General features: G+C 38.2%; 1 protein-coding gene across 1 annotated transcript in view; it reads right to left on the bottom strand.

The window, feature by feature from the left end:
- Positions 1-18,346, bottom strand: part of pde4dip (phosphodiesterase 4D interacting protein) — a 115,477-nt gene that overhangs the window by 87,034 nt on the left and 10,097 nt on the right. Inside the window, exon 4 of the mRNA XM_061979765.1 lies at positions 6,825-6,935. Within this exon, the coding sequence (XP_061835749.1) occupies positions 6,825-6,935 (111 nt within the window). The remainder of the gene's footprint in view (positions 1-6,824; positions 6,936-18,346) is intronic.

The following is an 18,346-nucleotide window of genomic DNA, read 5'->3' as shown; positions in this document are numbered from 1 at the left end:
AGAAGAATAAGTGATTATTCCATTCTAACAGAAGTGTAGATAGAACATGTTGAAATGGAAAATAAGCAAATATTAACAGTAAATGAACAAGTGGATTAATAATACATTTTTACAGCTTGTCCTTCATAATTTTGACAAAATAATAGAATATAAATGACACAATATGTTACTGCATACGTCAGCAGACTAATTAGGAGTCTTCGTTTGTTTATTTACTACTAAAAGGACTAAATTGTTCTTTGATTGCAATAAAAAACATATGTTTAATGTACCCTAAGATTTTTTGTTAGAATAAAGCCGATAATGCCATTTTTTGTGGTCCCCCTTATTTACAAATGTACCGAAAAGTATCGAAATACATTTTGGTACCAGTACTGGTACTAAAATGTTGGTATTGGAACAACCCTACTTTGAACGCATTAAAGAAATGACAGTTAATACAAGATCCCAGTCATGAATGACAAGAATCAGCAGCCTAAAACCCTAATTAATGTTATTTTCCCCAAAAGGCAAAATGTAGATACGGATGCCAAACTTTTACAATTATCAGTCTATTAAGGAATGTTAGGGAGTATTGTCAGCAAAGAGGACAGAGCATGTGTGTGTGTCAATAACATGGTGTAAAGCAGGAGACAGAGCCTAGAAAAACAGCTCTATATATAGATATGCGTCACCTGCTATTTTGGCCACTGTTGGCCCTCCAGCCCTCAGCAACAAACCCTCTAATAAAACAGGAACGATGCGTCGCCCTATAAATTCATTGTTAATCCTAAATAAATGATAAATGATAAATGGGTTATACTTGTATAGCGCTTTTCTACCTTCAAGGTACTCAAAGCGCTTTGACAGTATTTCCACATTCACCCATTCACACACACATTCACACACTGATGGCGGGAAACACACTTTACACACACAGATTGATGTGCGGAAAAGGATGCTAACTACTTCTTTGCTCCCATCTTGTCCAATCGATAAGACAAACACACACACTGGTCAATCGTGTCCCTCTTATACAGACTCTCGTGCAATCGCACGTGAGTGCATCAACTATAAATAGCGCATCAAGGGATCGCTATGTGCCCACCTCGACTCAGCTTGGTATCACTGAAATGTTTAGACAGCGGGCATGCAGGTCAACAACACAGAGCAGCTCGCACGTTGGGAACAAACTTTTAGCCCCCTGTCACAAGGAGATTAGACTGATAAGAGTGAAGGATTGCAAATATAAGAGATTGAAATGGATGTGCTTGTCCTGATATGTGATCTGCAGTCACTCTATCAGTGTTGATAGGCATTCGTTACTGGGGATATTCACTCATGCCTTATTTGTCTAAAACAGCAAGGACATACTAACAACATTAGGTACACTTTCACAATCTAATGAGATCCAATGCAAAATTGTTTTATGTGTATTATTGCGTTTGTGGATTGCAATTGTGTGGAACTACACGGCATCTCGCTGAAAGGCGTCTAACACTGGTCAACGATGAATATACAACAGGGGTGCCCATACTTTTTCAGGAGACGAGTTACTTTTCAAATGAGCAAGTCAAGGTGCTCCACCTCATCTTCACACACACACACACACACACACACACACACACACACACACACATCGACCCCGAAAGGGACAAGCGGTAGAAAATGGATTGATGGATATATATATATTTATAATTTATAATAAATTATTTATGAAAGAGAGGTTTTTGTTAACAAGTTAAATGTGTTTAATGATAATACAAGCATGTTTAACATTCCTTTCTTTCATGAAAACAAGAATATAAGTTGGTGTATGACCTGATTCTGATGACTTGCATTGATTGGAATCAGACAGTAGTGATGATAACGTCCACATTTTCAAATGGGGGAGAAAAAAAGTCCTCCTTTCTGTCCAATACCACATCAAAGTGGTTGCTTTTTGCCATCTTATTTGTCCAGCTTCCATACTCCTTTTTATACACTTTACAAGAAATACATTGGCGGCAAACTCCGTAGCTTGCTAGCTTGTGAGACTCTTATTTTGTTAGCGCAGGCAGGATGGAGCAGCGCTTTTATTGTGAAGACAGGAACTGTGTGGTCAGTCTTTAGGCTTTTGACAGGAGGTACGGTTGAAATATAAAGTGTTTCTCGCCTTCCTGCCGGTCGTTTTTTAATTAATATTGAGCTGGGTGCCGTGAATGGCAATCAAGTGGCGAAAGTGACGTCTTAGTGAAGATTGATGATCGGCAATTTTTAGGACTATTTTTTTTAATGCCTGGCTGGCGATCGACTGACACACCCTCCACCATCAACCAGTAGCTCGGCATCGACGTGATGGGCACCCCTGATATACAGTATCTAGGGCAGTGCAGTTGTACACCACTGCAAACTAAAGTAATACACTGGCCATCAAATTATACACCTGAATGTTGTCATTCAGTTAAATGCATTATCACCTAACACACACTTCACATTGCACACAACACTTGTATTGTATTTTATCCATGGACAAAACCATAGAAATGAAACTTGGGTGTACAGTGGTACCTCTATTTACGAGTGTTTTGAAATACAAGCGGTCTCTCTGCTAAATATTAGCCTCCCCACTGCTAGTTGGCGCAGCGATTGTCGGAATTAATTATTTTGTGAAAAAAACCTAATGGCAATTTTCTCACCAAAATTGAGATTTTTATATTTTTTACATACAAATGCGTAAAACTGCGAAAATAAGTGAATGAAGACATGTTACTTTTAGACTGCCAATAAACATATTCTCGTCTCAAGGTGCCACACATTAGAACCATATGCAATAATTGACTGTAAAAAATTAAGACTCTGAGATTTGTCTACAATATGTTCTGAAACTGTGGAAATAACCGATAAAACTATACAGTGTTTATAATGTAACGTAATAATAGTATATAATAATGATGCAAGTAACCATTTCAAAGGATATAAACTTTTATTTCTCATTACTGTAGAATTGTTTTCCGTTGTACTGTAATTGTAAGGTAAATAACTTTGAGTTTGTAAAATGTATATTTTACATTAAAAAAACTGAATGGACTGTTTTTGTCCTATTCAGCAACACACATTTTATTTTTGGTTTGCAAAAGTTTTTCAGCCTAAGACACACATTTGATAGAAACTATGCCTAAATAAATAAACTAATAATTAATTCTTGAGTCTATGGATGTTGTCATTCATCCATGTCATTGTCATCTCAGGGCATTCAATCATCACAACTGGACTGTTTGGTTTGTCTTAGAAGACGTTTTGCCTCTCATCTGAGTAGACTTTATCAGTTCATAATCATAGACTTATATTGGTCAGATCTAGTCTTAGACTTATATTGGTCAGATCTGGTCTTAGACTTAGATTGGTCAGATCTGGTTTTAGACTTAGATTAGTCAGAGCTAGTCTTAGACTTAGATTGGTCAGATCTGGTCTTAAACTTAGATTGGTCAGATCTGGTTTTAGACTTAGATTGGTCAGAGCTAGTCTTAGACTTAGATTGGTCAGATCTAGTCTTAGACTTAGATTGGTCAGATCTGGTCTTAGACTTAGATTGGTTAGATCTGGTCTTAGACTTAGATTGGTCAGATCTAGTCTTAGACTTAGATTGGTCAGATCTGGTCTTAGACTTAGTTTGGTCAGATCTGGTCTTAGACTTAGATTGGTCAGATCTGGTCTTAGACTTAGATTGGTCAGATCTAGTCTTAGACTTAGTTTGGTCAGATCTGGTCTTAGACTTAGATTGGTCAGATCTGGTTTTAGACTTAGATTGGTCAGAGCTAGTCTTAGACTCGATTGGTCAGATCTAGTCTTAGACTTAGATTGGTCAGATATAGTATTAGACTTCGATTGGTCAGATCTGGTCTTAGACTTAGGTTGGTTAGATCTGGTCTTAGACTTAGATTGGTCAGATCTAGTCTTAGACTTAGATTGGTCAGATCTGGTCTTAGACTTAGATTGGTCAGATCTGGTCTTAGACTTAGATTGGTCAGATTGAGTCTTAGACTTAGATTGGCAAGATCTAGTCTTAGACTTAGATTGGTCAGATCTAGTCAGAGACTTATATTGGTCAGATCTGGTCATAGACTTAGATTGGTCAGATCTGTTCTTAGACTTAGATTGGTCAGATCTAATCTTAGACTTAGATTGGTCGGATCTGGTTTTAGATTTAAATTGGTTTCAGTTTGGTCAGATCTAGTCTTAGACTTAGATTGGTCAGATCTAATCTTAGACTTATATTGGTCCGATCTGGTCTTAGTCTTAGATTGGCCAGATCTGGTCTTAGATTGGTTAGATTTGGTTTTAGATTGGCCAGATCTCGTCTCAGACTTAGATTGGTCAGATCTAATCTTAGACTTAGATTGGTCAGATCTGGTCTTAGACTTGGATTGGTCAGATTTGGTCTTAGATTGGTCAGATCTAGTCAGAGACTTAGATTGGTCAGATCTGGTTTTAGACTTAGATTGGTCAGATCTAATCTTAGACTTTGATTGGTCAGATCTGGTTTTAGACTTAAATTGGTCAGATTTGGTCTTAGATTGGTCAGATCTGGTCTTAGACTTGGCTTGGTCTGATCTAGTCTTAGACTTAGATTGGTCAGATCTGGTCTTAGACTTAGATTGGTCAGATCTGGTTTTAGACTTAGATTGGTCAGATCTAGTCTTAGACTTAGATTGGTCAGATCTACTCTTAGACTTAGCTTGGTCTGATCTAGTCTTAGAGTTAGCTTGGTCTGATCTAGTCTTATACTTAGATTGGTCTGATCTGGTCTTAGATTGGTTAGATTTGGTTTTAGATTGGCCAGATCTCGTCTCAGACTTAGATTGGTCAGATCTAATCTTAGACTTAGATTGGTCAGATCTGGTCTTAGACTTAGATTGGTCAGATTTGGTCTTAGATTGGTCAGATCTAGTCAGAGACTTAGATTGGTCAGATCTGGTTTTAGACTTAGATTGGTCAGATCTAATCTTAGACTTTGATTGGTCAGATCTGGTTTTAGACTTAAATTGGTCAGATTTGGTCTTAGATTGGTCAGATCTGGTCTTAGACTTGGCTTGGTCTGATCTAGTCTTAGACTTAGATTGGTCAGATCTGGTTTTAGACTTAGATTGGTCAGATCTAGTCTTAGACTTAGATTGGTCAGATCTACTCTTAGACTTAGATTGGTCAGATATAGTATTAGACTTCGATTGGTCAGATCTGGTCTTAGACTTAGGTTGGTTAGATCTGGTCTTAGACTTAGATTGGTCAGATCTAGTCTTAGACTTAGATTGGTCAGATCTGGTCTTAGACTTAGATTGGTCAGATCTGGTCTTAGACTTAGATTGGTCAGATCGAGTCTTAGACTTAGATTGGCAAGATCTAGTCTTAGACTTAGATTGGTCAGATCTAGTCAGAGACTTATATTGGTCAGATCTGGTCATAGACTTAGATTGGTCAGATCTGGTCTTAGACTTAGATTGGTCAGATCTAATCTTAGACTTAGATTGGTCAGATCTGGTTTTAGATTTAAATTGGTTTCAGTTTGGTCAGATCTAGTCTTAGACTTAGATTGGTCAGATCTAATCTTAGACTTATATTGGTCCGATCTGGTCTTAGTCTTAGATTGGCCAGATCTGGTCTTAGATTGGTTAGATTTGGTTTTAGATTGGCCAGATCTCGTCTCAGACTTAGATTGGTCAGATTTGGTCTTAGATTGGTCAGATCTAGTCAGAGACTTAGATTGGTCAGATCTGGTTTTAGACTTAGATTGGTCAGATCTAATCTTAGACTTTGATTGGTCAGATCTGGTTTTAGACTTAAATTGGTCAGATTTGGTCTTAGATTGGTCAGATCTGGTCTTAGACTTGGCTTGGTCTGATCTAGTCTTAGACTTAGATTGGTCAGATCTGGTCTTAGACTTAGATTGGTCAGATCTGGTTTTAGACTTAGATTGGTCAGATCTAGTCTTAGACTTAGATTGGTCAGATCTACTCTTAGACTTAGCTTGGTCTGATCTAGTCTTAGAGTTAGCTTGGTCTGATCTAGTCTTATACTTAGATTGGTCTGATCTGGTCTTAGACTTAGATTGGTAAGATCTGTCTGAGACTTATATTGGTCAGATCTAGTCATATACTTCTATTGGTCAGATCTAGTCATAGACTAATATTGGTCAGATCTAGTCATAGACTTATATTGGTCAGATCTAGTCAGAGACTTATATTGGTCAGATCTGGTCATATAGTTAGATTGGTCAGATCTAGTCTTAGACTTAGATTGGTCAGATCTAGTCTAGCGGCTGGTGCCAAAACCCTAATCTAACAATGAATCAACCCCAACTAATAATGAGTTTGAAAAAGAACACATAATATATATCTTTGATACAACAAACATCAATCGAAATATATTTTTCAAGAAATGATGCGTCTGCTTGAATATAAAATAGCTAACAGCATTTAACAGACCATCGGCGACCCCATAAAAACTGACCTGTGACCCATTTTGGTTCCCAACCCCACCAGTTTGGGAAACCCTTTCTTAAATAAGACACCCACTTTTACAATATGAATGTGAATATTACATTTCAACTGAATATTTTCTCTAGATATGCAGACTAAAATTCCACTACTTCGAGTGAAGGCATTTTGATGGTGCAGGGTGTACTTAATGTTATGGCTGATGAGTAAAAAAAAATCACCCTACAAAAGGTTGCAAGGAAGAGACTTCTAAAAGCAACACTTGCCGCACCAAATGGCCGGTGGTTGATGAGCGTGACAGCTGAAGCTTCTGCGGTGCAGAAGTGTCTCATAGGCATGAGACTGGTTAAAAATAAACCACTGTCGACTCACCGTTCTGTAGACATCTTCGCTGCTCTCGTCGTACTTCTGTTGGATCCTCTCCTCCAGGAAGTAGATGCGCAGCTTGAGGCTGAAGTTCTCTTTCTTGAGGTCGTTCAGGTGCTGCGATAAAGTGCGGTAGCCGTTAGACATGACCGTCAAAGGGCGTCCACACTGTTTGACAAGTCCGGTATAGTGGTCAAAAATTAAACGTCTTCCTCCGCTTCTCCATATCACGCCAAGGACAGCGAGCTAGAAGCACGTGTCCACCTTTTGCCTCTGGCAACCCATCGTCAACAACACACACACACAAATATACAAAAAGACAATTTATACACACACACACACACACACACAAACTCAATCTATGAGAGTTTTTGGGGTGCAGAGGGCATCTCTGCAGCCCTGGTGATCAGACATGCATCCATGTCAGCTCCATGGTGTGTTGTGCAGCGGCAAGGGGACGGGACAGGGGGCTTATTTTACAGGAAGACGCATGCCTGGAATCCCAGACCGCCAGGGGAGATGGGTGGAAATGAGGAGGAGGAGGGGAGGGAGGGGGGAGAGGCTCTGGGTTTACACGCACTTGTGATATGACGGGAAGTCTCACTCTGCTGCAAAATTAGGAGCTGACCCACACAAGAGGGGTGGGAGAGAAGGACTTTTACTTTTTTTTTTAAACTTTTATTTTGTTTTCTTAGTTTTGTGTGTTTGATATATTCACTTTTCCAGCTTAGCCTTTATCGCTATGGTAATTTAGATTTTAATAGTGAATTGTCTGGATGGGCGATATGGCCTAAAATCTATATTGCGATTAACTGTATATTGCAGCCTCCTGCCGTAACGATATACTGTAGATCAATATCACGATATATATTTGTGTATGTAAATTATAATATAAACAGTTTGAATCCGGTTACAAAGGCTGCTAACTTGGCTGCAATATTATTGGTATCATATTGCGCCATTTCAAGCTGTATCATTTTGTCAGAACTATCATAAGTCAACCTGCTAAATTACTGTTAATATCTGGTTACGTTCTTTTGTGAAATGGTTCGAGCTACACTTCTGTTAAAATGTAATAAGCACTTATTCTTCTGTTGTTTGATACTTTATATTAGTTTTGGATCATACTACATATTTAGGTACCGATCCAATACCAAGTAGGTCCAGGAGCAGTATTGGTCATACCAATGCTGATACTGATACTTCAAATTTTCATGATCATTGAACGATTACATTTTTGATCACAATTATAATCAGACAAAAGCACAGAATGGCTGTGTAACAATATCAATTAAATATTAAAAATATCTCCTTTACTGGCTCTGATTTAAATCCTTTATTTTTCCCCTCCTTAAAGTCCTCCTCTGTCCAGTAACTTAATTCCTGAGTTTGTAAACAATACCAAAAACAAAAAATATATATTTTGACAAATTAACCAGGTTGGTATCGACCATATAATGATATTATACTTAGCATCGTTATGTGACTGTTGATATTTGTATCGAGCCGGCCACTTTTGTTTGTATACAGACACATAAACAAATAAGCAACATTTTGTGGGTATTTTTTTTTAGAATATTTTTAAAGCAAACACACCATTTAAAGCAGCATTAAGTTACTTGACATTACATTTCTGCAATTTGGTTTTCAGCAGTCACACAATAAATAGTATTTTTATTATTATTTTTATTATTACACCTTCTTTTTTTTCTATTTATTTATTTAATGAAATAAAATGTATTCATGACACACATGATGCCATTTTTAAATGTTCCTAAAATTCACACATTTCCAGGAATTTCCAGGACATTTGCCCTTGAATTTTTTTTTCATATATTAGCCGCACCGGGACACAGATATATACGTTGTGAAATGAGTTATTTACACAGAAAGCTTTGGTAAGTGTTTATTTACATACTCTAATTGTTTCCAAACTGTGCCTGTAACATGGCAGTAAAACGGCTGATCAAACAAAACAGAAGTCATCGTCATGAACCCACTAGCTGTGGAAGCTAGCTCTCCAATCAGCTAAACAGACTCAATAACTCCACGGTGGTGTCTTTGGTGAATTTAATGAGACATTTGTGAAACTAAAACAATACGAAAAGAATGCCGTTGTAAGTTAATAATAATAACACAGACACACATAAATGTGTTAGCATATCAGCTTATGCTAAAGACACTAGCGTCAATACATTATGATAGCATATACAACTATGCATGAAAGCACTCATACAAACATCACACATGAGACGGTTTAGTAAGTACAAACAGTTTTAGTTATACTGTGAAACTTGCAAACGTTGCTTGGAGTGATGAATGAAGAATCCGTAAGAGTAGAAACGCTACGGACGGCTAGAAGACTGAACAGGCTTGAAAGCACTAAATGGAAGGGCAGTGCGTCACCTGCAGTGGTCAAACCCGTCCAAAAGATGGCATCATAGCACAAACAATAAAACACATTTTCAGTGTATTTGCTTGTTTTAAAAAAAAATTTTTTTAAATTATTATCGTCGTAAGCAAAGAAATATCCATTAATTAGCTGCACCGTCTTATAAGCTGCAGGATTCAAAGTGTAGGAAAAAAGCAGTGGCTTATAGTCTGCAATTTATGGTAATCTTATAGGTGTATGACTTAGAGTGAAATATTTTATTATTTCACGCATTTTAACGTATCCAACAATTGCATGCTAGTATGCTAGCTTTCTTGCTCATTATACAGGTTTACACACAAGAGTCCCATTTTCCTATTTTGTTACTTGATGCTATTTGGCGAGCGTGCTAACTGTTAAGACTTTTACTTCAGCTTTTCAGTATTGACACGCAATTTGTAACGAAATTGCAATTTCTAGTTGCATTGTTTTTTTCTTCCCTCTAGTAGCATTTTGTGTAAAGTAACCCAGTAAAAAAAACATTTAGTTTGCTATTATACTAATGCTAATAATGTTTAATGTGTCCCAGCAGTCCTCCATGAAGTGGTTTTGGCTAAAAGGAGTGTCAGACAGCGGTCGGTTAAAACAAATGTGGAATGAAATTGGAGTTGAGCGCCCACAGTAGTATTTATAGTTAGGTGTCCCCAAGCTCTGAGTGAGCGATTGAGCATTTGAAGAAACTACTGTACTTAAACATAATCCTTTATTCTAAATAAACCTCAGTCTTGACTAATGGCGATCACGTGCAAAGTGATGCGATTACATCACCGCTTCCTCTCTCGCATGTGTGTCCATTAAAGTGTCCCGTTACATGTTCAATAATTCAGACACACAAGAGGATCAGATGCCAAACTTGGTGTCCACTCGCATTAGGTAGATGACATCATCGGTGGAGCGTTAACACACAACACATTCACTTCCGTGAACACGCTTACCGTTCAGATTGAATATGACAACACGGATTGAAGACTGAGGATGTGCGGAGGTTGCGAAAGTTCATCACAGACATTTAAGCGTGTGGTACGATGCTTTTTAGGGTACAAAGCTGTAAAGTGATGTACTCGCGCATACTGATCTAGGTGTGGTCTTTGATTCAAACCTAACTTTTAAGTATCATGTTAAAACAATTACAAGTACTATCAAATTCAACTCATATAAGACCTTTTTTCACTTTAGAATCAGCAAAAGTGTTTATGAATGCCATGATTTTTACACATATAAACTACTGTTTTACAACTTGGTCTCATGTAACACAGGGCACCTTAAAGGAGCCATATGTAATAATTTCATGTCAAGTCATCATTAAATGGCCCTGATATGTCAAAAGGCATTAATAAATCATGTTCTTTTCCAATACCTCTATAACTGATAACAGTAGTTCAGCCGGGATATGCTCATTTCAAAATTAGATTTACAGCCCCGAAATGTTGTTATTGTTTTCATTTCGGTGCCCCGCCTTCCACCATTTGACCAATTAAAAAGTCTGTGAGTGTGTCACATCCAGATTGCCAGTTACGCACCGCCATTTTCGTCGAGCTACTGCCACTGGTAAAGTTACTAAACATGTCAGACCTTAGTAAATCTAAAAGTTACCACTCTCAACATATTCATGACAAAGCCAGGAACAAAACGAGGATTTGTATCGGGGATGCCTTTGAAAGATGGAGACGATTGAAGGCGGAGAAGATTTTTTCATCTGACGCCAAACTTGATCATTTTGTTCCTTGATAGGTAAGTCAGGCATTTACGTTTTCCTATTACTTGTAATAAATGGAAATGGACATTTGGTATGTCAACGATATTGTCCAATACAGTCTATGATCTTGTCTAACAAACATAGTATGTTCCTGCAACCAATGCTTAGTGTGATGGTGCTCAGGTCCGAGTGTAATGCTTAGCATGCTAGCCCGGTCAATGACACATGGACATATAGGCTAACGGGGGAAATATATGCCTGTTAGCCTATATGTCCATGTGTATTTCAACTGACAGGGCAACATATATTTTCGACAAATAAAACCTGTGTGGATATGGGTAGTGTCAGTGCCTATTTCAGGGGTGGGCAATTAAATTTTACCGGGGGCCGCATGAGCAATCCGAGCACTGCTGGAGGGCCACACCGACAATATTTCAATTAAATTTTGCTCAAATTATTTTTGATATACCGTAAGATAAATAATAATAATAATAATATTTTCATTTAACCTAACTTATCTTTATACAAAAGCAGATGGCTTTTGATGGTTTTATTTTTAACACTTTCTTACACAACACTTCCTGATGTATAAAAAAATGCAAAAATGTCCATTTCTGTCACTTTATCCTGCATCCTCTTGGTTGTGAACGTATCACGCCTGTAAGGTGATTGGCGAAGAAGGAGGAAGCGTTGCTGTTGCGGAAATGAGGAGTGAGGATAGACGTGTGTGTGGAATGAACGAGATAAGTTGAGCTGTGTTAGTATAGGTTGCTCAATAAAAGTTTAAAAAGAGCGTCAAACTTGGTGTGCACTTCTTCTGGACGCTACAATTGATGTCAGAAGTGGGATGAAATGCCTCCCAGTTCGCCTTGCGATCAAATCTGGGAGTCTTCATTGAGGGTGGAATTCCCCCATGCCAAGCAGCGAGCGCTGCACCTGTATACGCTGCCTCTCTCCTAACTCCCTCTCTCTCACTCTTTGCGGCGAGCTCCTCACATCCGGGATTCACAAAGACATCTGCAGTCGCTGCCGGCACCTTTCAATCTTGACAAAGTCGCCAGGAAACATCGCGCACGTACCTCCCGATGACGTAGCAGGCTGAGCACACAAGCAGGGCAGTATGCTCACACAAGCAGCGGCAGTATGCGCAAAGTTTTACTTCTGACACCAATTGTAGCGTCCAGAAGAAGTGCACACCAAGTCTGACGCTCTTTTTAAACTTTTATTGAGCAACCTATACTAACACAGCTCAACTTATCTCGTTCCTTCCACACGCACGTCTATCCTCGCTCCTCATTTCCGCAACTCAAGAACACAACATCAACTTCAGCAGGTCGTTACACTATATTTTTTAAACACAGCAACCTGTATACCACAAATTAAGCACACGGCTTTACCTTTCATTTCTGTAAAGAAATACTTGGCAGTCCATGTCTTGTTGGAAACACGCCATTCGTCATCAACTTTTCTTTTTTTAGCGTCTCGGGGGTAACTGTGCATCACTTGTCGCTGTGCACCTTCACTCACAGGTTACACCCGGACATACGCCCATAAATAACACTTTTCAAAATAAAAACAGCACAGTTGTATTGCACGCACGACATAGATGTATTTTTAAATGTATTTTGTAATTTGTGATTGCAGCTATTCACATTCACTCACAATCGCGCACAAGCATACGTCCACACGAAAGTAATACAAATAACGCTTTTCAAAACAAAAGCAGCACTGTTGTATTGCACACTCGAGATAGATACTTTTTTAAATGTATTTTGTAATTTATGATTGGCCTCACGCGGGCCGGACAGGGATGTACAAAGGGCCGGATGTGGCCCGCGGGCCGCAGAATGCCCAGGTCTGGCCTATTTCCTTCTCAATATGCTAATACGCTGAGGAAATGCGTTCCAACATTAGCACGGCTAATTGCGGTTTCTGGTACTGTATGTGCATCAAACACCTATGGGGTGATATTTGCTTGGCACTATATAATGCATCACATGTAATGATTTTCTACTTTGTGTATTGACATGGTAGTAGGCTATAGGATTTAAGTGTAAAGCGGTTTTTGCGTATCGTGGGTTGGCTCATAGAATTGCACTCTGCACTGAAAGATGGTGACGTGCGTACATGGAAAAGAATGCAGCGCGTCAGGTTGGATGCAACATGGGGTTATGCTAAATGAAATGTGGCGGTCATTTTACTGTTGGCCTTGACTTGCCATCAAAGTAGGCCTATGCGATATATTATATATTAGTATATATAATTATGTCGATGGTGGTCCGTGCGGTCAAACTAGACATTTTAGCAGGGTGATGCCAACAATCTGTTCCGACTCCCAACTACAATATTGCTGCGTAACTTTACAAATACATTTGGCCAACGGACATCAGTAAAATGTGTCATAATTACTTAGTAAACCATCTTGCAAGAAACATAAACAAGAGAAACCTACAGCGTAGGACTCGTCGGTTGCCATTTGAAGTTCCTTGGAGTAGGATTTGGATTCGGCTGCGTATCTGGCAACCTCAGTCATGGAGAGAGGGAGGGGACTACAGAATTTTGATCGTGATCGCAGTACCATTTCTGGCCACATTACAACATATGGCACCTTTAAGACCCATTAAGTCTCTCTTTAAGAAGACATTAAACATTTTAGACAGAAACTCTCTTCACTATCATTATTGTGATATTCTTAGCAAGTATGGTATTTTAGATTTGGACAACTATCAGACATTTTTGGATGTATGTTTTGTTTTTAGGTTTTTGAATGAGCTTGCCCCTCCACCACTTCAAGTTTTTATAGAGAAAAAAACCTGCAATCGAGTCAATACTAGAGCGCTAACCAGGGGTGATTGTAACAATCAACGACGTAGGACTAAATTTAGTCAAATGGTTGTCTCAATTAGAGGCACACATGCATGGAACACACTACCAGCTTATATTATTAACGGTGTTAACTATTCAACTTTCAAAAAAACAATAAAACAGTGCTTAATGACAAACCGGTCTCGTACCCATGTGTAATGTGCATGCTCAGCTGTTCATCTTATGTTGATTGTTTCATTGTCAATATTTATTGTAAGTCATAGTTTAAAGTACATATGATATTGTCTGTAAATGTGTGTAATAGGGATGTCCCGATCCGATATTTGGATCGGATCGGCCGCCGATATTTGCTAAAAAGTGCGTATCGGCAAGGCATGGGAAAATGCCGATCCAGATCCAGTTTAAAAAAAAACTCCGGTCCGTGTTTTCCAACGCACCGATTTAAATAATACATTCCACTTTTCTGCTGCTCCCTAATTTCCGTTCCGCATTTTCCAGCACACCTTCAACACATCCACAGGTCTTTGGATTCTCACGCAGTTGCTTTTAGCTGCTGGCATTACACGACAGGCTCTTCTCACGCTTTTCTGTGTCTCCTTCTCACAGACAGCAAGCGCACTTCCTTACATACGTCACATACTGTCACGTGATACGTCACATACGTATACGTCCTCTCCCAGCAGAGAGGTAGCAGCATGGCTAATGTTAGCTGTGATGCTAGCGCAGCCGTGTGACCAATGTTCCCTCTAAGGTGCGCGCCTGTGCGCATAGCAATTATATGCCACGCACAAAATCAAATAAAAAATAAGCGCATAACAATTTTGGACACACGGACACAACAGAGAAAACAGTTTTCGTCATCATTGTTCAAATATTGTAACGTCTGTCGAGACACTTATCTCCATTCGGTGCCACACGCCCACACCATCAAAGTGATTTTTTTTAGTTGTGATTTCCTTCTCTGCATGAAAGTTTAAAAGTAGCATATATTAATGCAGTATGAAGAAGAATGTTTTAATGTAGACATGCAAGCCTTGAAAGAAAATTTTGAAAATCAAGACTACATTTCCTGCAAATGGGTGCATTTCTACCCTATATTTTAACTTTAGATTTATTCTCATATCAAACTCTTTTGGCTGTCTTTTTGACACTTACATCCGACGCCCCCCTCCACACCCCGGATTATAAATAATGTAAATAATTCAATGTGATTATCTTGTCTGATGACTGTATTATGATGATAGCATATATCTGATAGTATATATCTGTATCATGAATCAATTTAAGTGGACCCCGACTTAAACAAGTTGAAAAACTTATTCGGGTGTTACCATTTAGTGGTCAATTGTACGGAATATGTACTTCACTGTGCAACCTACTAATAAAAGTCTCAATCAATCAATCAAAACACATGGAATCATCATACTGCTGTGATTATATGCATCAAGTGTTCATTCAAAGCTAAGGCAAAATATCGAGATATATATCGTGTATCGCAATATGGCCTTAAAATATCGCAATATTAAAAAAAGGCCATATCGCCCAGCCCTAGTTCAATGATGCCATTTCTGTTTGTCATGTATAATTTTGTCTATTTGGTGTTTATCCTTGAATAAACAGGTCAGTTTCTTGTTACCAACCATTTTGTATTATTCAAACTCCCCTAATTCAGCTGGCTAGTTGTTATCAAGAGTACTAAAACCCTTTTCAACATGATTCTGACAACTAAGTAGGCTAAATAACTTTAAACTTTAATACATGCTCGGATAGGCCAGTATCGGTCAGTATCGGTATCGGTCAGTATCGGTATCGGATCGGAAGTGCAAAAACAATATCGGTATCGGATCGGAAGTGCAAAAACCTGGATCGGGACATCCCTAGTGTGTAATATTGTCTCTATATGTGTGTAATATTGTCTGTAAATGTGTGTGATATTGTCTGTATATGTGTGTTTTTATGGTGCCTGCATTAGGACAACAGATGAAATTTAGCTATTGTAGCTAATTCTGGCGTATTTACTGTGATGCTTTGCTCATATGTTGATCAATATGCATTGTCCTAATCAAATAAAGCTATTAAATGTAATTCAATTTGTACACACGTCTAAAACAATACATTTTAACCCTTTTTTGTTCCCACTGCACAAAGCAAGGTTCATAAAGGCATGTTTGGGTGACCGTAGTGTTGAAGAACTCCCCCACAATGACAAACACTTCAACATCTCCAATGTCTATAATATTTTGGACCACATCATTTAGGTGGCCCGAGAAAGCCTGGAAATAATGCGTTTCATTAAAGTACTTAATCTTTCGTATACATTTTTCCATTTTGACAGAAAAAACATAAGTACAGTAATGCATGCAATTGCATATCTTTTAAACATTCGATATTAATGATCTTCAAAGCCAAACAGGACATACAAGTCCTTAAGTTTTTGAAGGGCCTGAAAACATTTTGGATTAATTATTCATTCTTTCTTTGCTCCAAATTTTCATTAAACAAACATATCAATCATCTAATGTTTTTGATCAGATAATGTCACAGGTTTAAAATTAGTAAAACAAATCATGTTAAATATGGAAGTATTATTGTTGCTAAATTACTTGCAAACACGCCTATCACAATCTGTGCGTGTGTAATGCAATTATGTATCTATGTACTACTGTGTGTAGGGATGATGCTCGAACCCGGTTTTCCTGGTTGTTCGATAAGAAAAGAACCGAGTCCTCGGACTCGAATCCCTTTTTGAGAACCGGTACCCGTTATCGAGACCACTATAGTAAAGAAAAAGAGTTGGTTCTTTATTCGAATCCCTGTGAACGAATCCCGTCCCGACAAGAAATTCCCCGTGGGACATCACAAGAAATGACGTCACGTAGCTCAGTCATTTGTCACGGTGGGGTGCGGTTCGTTCCCGGGACGCAAAACTGACGGCTCCGGACGAAAGCGTGCAGGTAGGAGATAATTTATTTCTCATAAATCATACACATTACAACAGACAGGAACGAAACAAAAGGAAAGCATGCCGCTCGCACGAGAAGCTAAAGCAAAAACTTACTTAGCACAGCAATACTAGAAGCTAAGGTAACTTTAGCACAGGAATCATGAGCTCGAAAACCAGAATGCCAACGTAACTGTTGCAAATGCAAACAATGAAGCCACGATGAGTGACTGGAAAAGGCAGGCTTAAATAGAGTCTCTGATGAGCAACAGGTGCGCGTACAAGGCAGGTGAAAATCATAAGCAACCATGGTGACTAAAACAAACCCTCGAAGTGCACAAAACCACTAAGGAAGTCCAAAACTAACAGAACATAACTAAACAAAACATGATCCGACCACATCATAATACATCAGTTTCATATCATTTCACTTTACAGGAGTAGAAAGAAGTAAAGCTTATTTAATCCTACCCCTTTCCCACTTCAGAGTGTTTACAAATATATACGTCATTTACTGACCTTTTTATAATAAAATATCTGTGAATTAGTATATACAACAGTTTTGTAATATGTAATTAATTAATTCAGTCATTATTAATATACTGAGATGAAGAATATCTTATTTTCAATAAGGTTGAAAGTATTTCTCATAATTCTTCTTCTTTGTACTTTGTAAGCACTATTCATTTGAACAACCTCTTAAACTGGATCATATCAGTACAATGTTTAACTTCTTTACTTAATCCATTTCATCATTTAATTCCACATCATTTTAGCTGTTTGCAATTTTACCAAATCATCAAACTTTAATATTTTTGACTCAATAAATAAAGTGTTTATATGTTCTCTATATCCAACATTATGTATCAGTCTAATTAATCTTTTTGGTAACACGGTTAACGAATGTAGCGCACATTTGTAGTTATTTCCCCACATTTCTGCACAATAACTCAGATATGGTAATACTATAGTAGCGAGCAGTAGATAATGTGAAGTGATTTGTTAAACCAAATATTGTGTTTTTTTCCATATACAACAACCTATCTGGACTCGATAAGAGAATCGATAAGGAATCGGTTCGATAAGAGGATTCGATAATAGGCTCGAACTCGATAATTTCTTATCAAACATCATCCCTAACTGTGTGTGTCTGTATCTCAAGCGGTGTGTGCGTGTTTTAATTTGTCTGTCCGTACTATGATTTGTCTGTGAGTAAGAAAATATCTGTTAGTCCCAGGGAGGCATATACTGTATGAGGGGGCAGTCAGAAACAGGAAGGGGGCATCATGTGTACATGCTGCTCCATCATGCTCCAGCACTTTTTTTCTGTGCTCTTACAGCAGTTACATTACTTTCTTTATATCATTTGGTTGTGGCCAATTCTGCAAATTTGAGGATGACATCATCGAGCCATATAGTTAGTCATTTTAATACTGGTTAAGATCGTTTTAGACCTTCGTCATGTGACATAAAAAAATCAACTGTCATGATCTTCGGCACAGTTTTTGGATGTTTTCCTGTCTTCAGTGTTTATTCCTACCAAGCGTTGTTATTTTTTGTTCCACTTCACGCCAACCACAGCCATTTGATCTATATTTGCATTCCTCCATTTTTAATACTTTATACTTGTCACA

This window comes from Nerophis lumbriciformis, linkage group LG19 (assembly GCF_033978685.3).
Source record: "Nerophis lumbriciformis linkage group LG19, RoL_Nlum_v2.1, whole genome shotgun sequence".
Taxonomy (NCBI): Eukaryota; Metazoa; Chordata; class Actinopteri; order Syngnathiformes; family Syngnathidae; genus Nerophis; species Nerophis lumbriciformis.
This window is presented reverse-complemented; position numbering and strand designations above follow the sequence as displayed.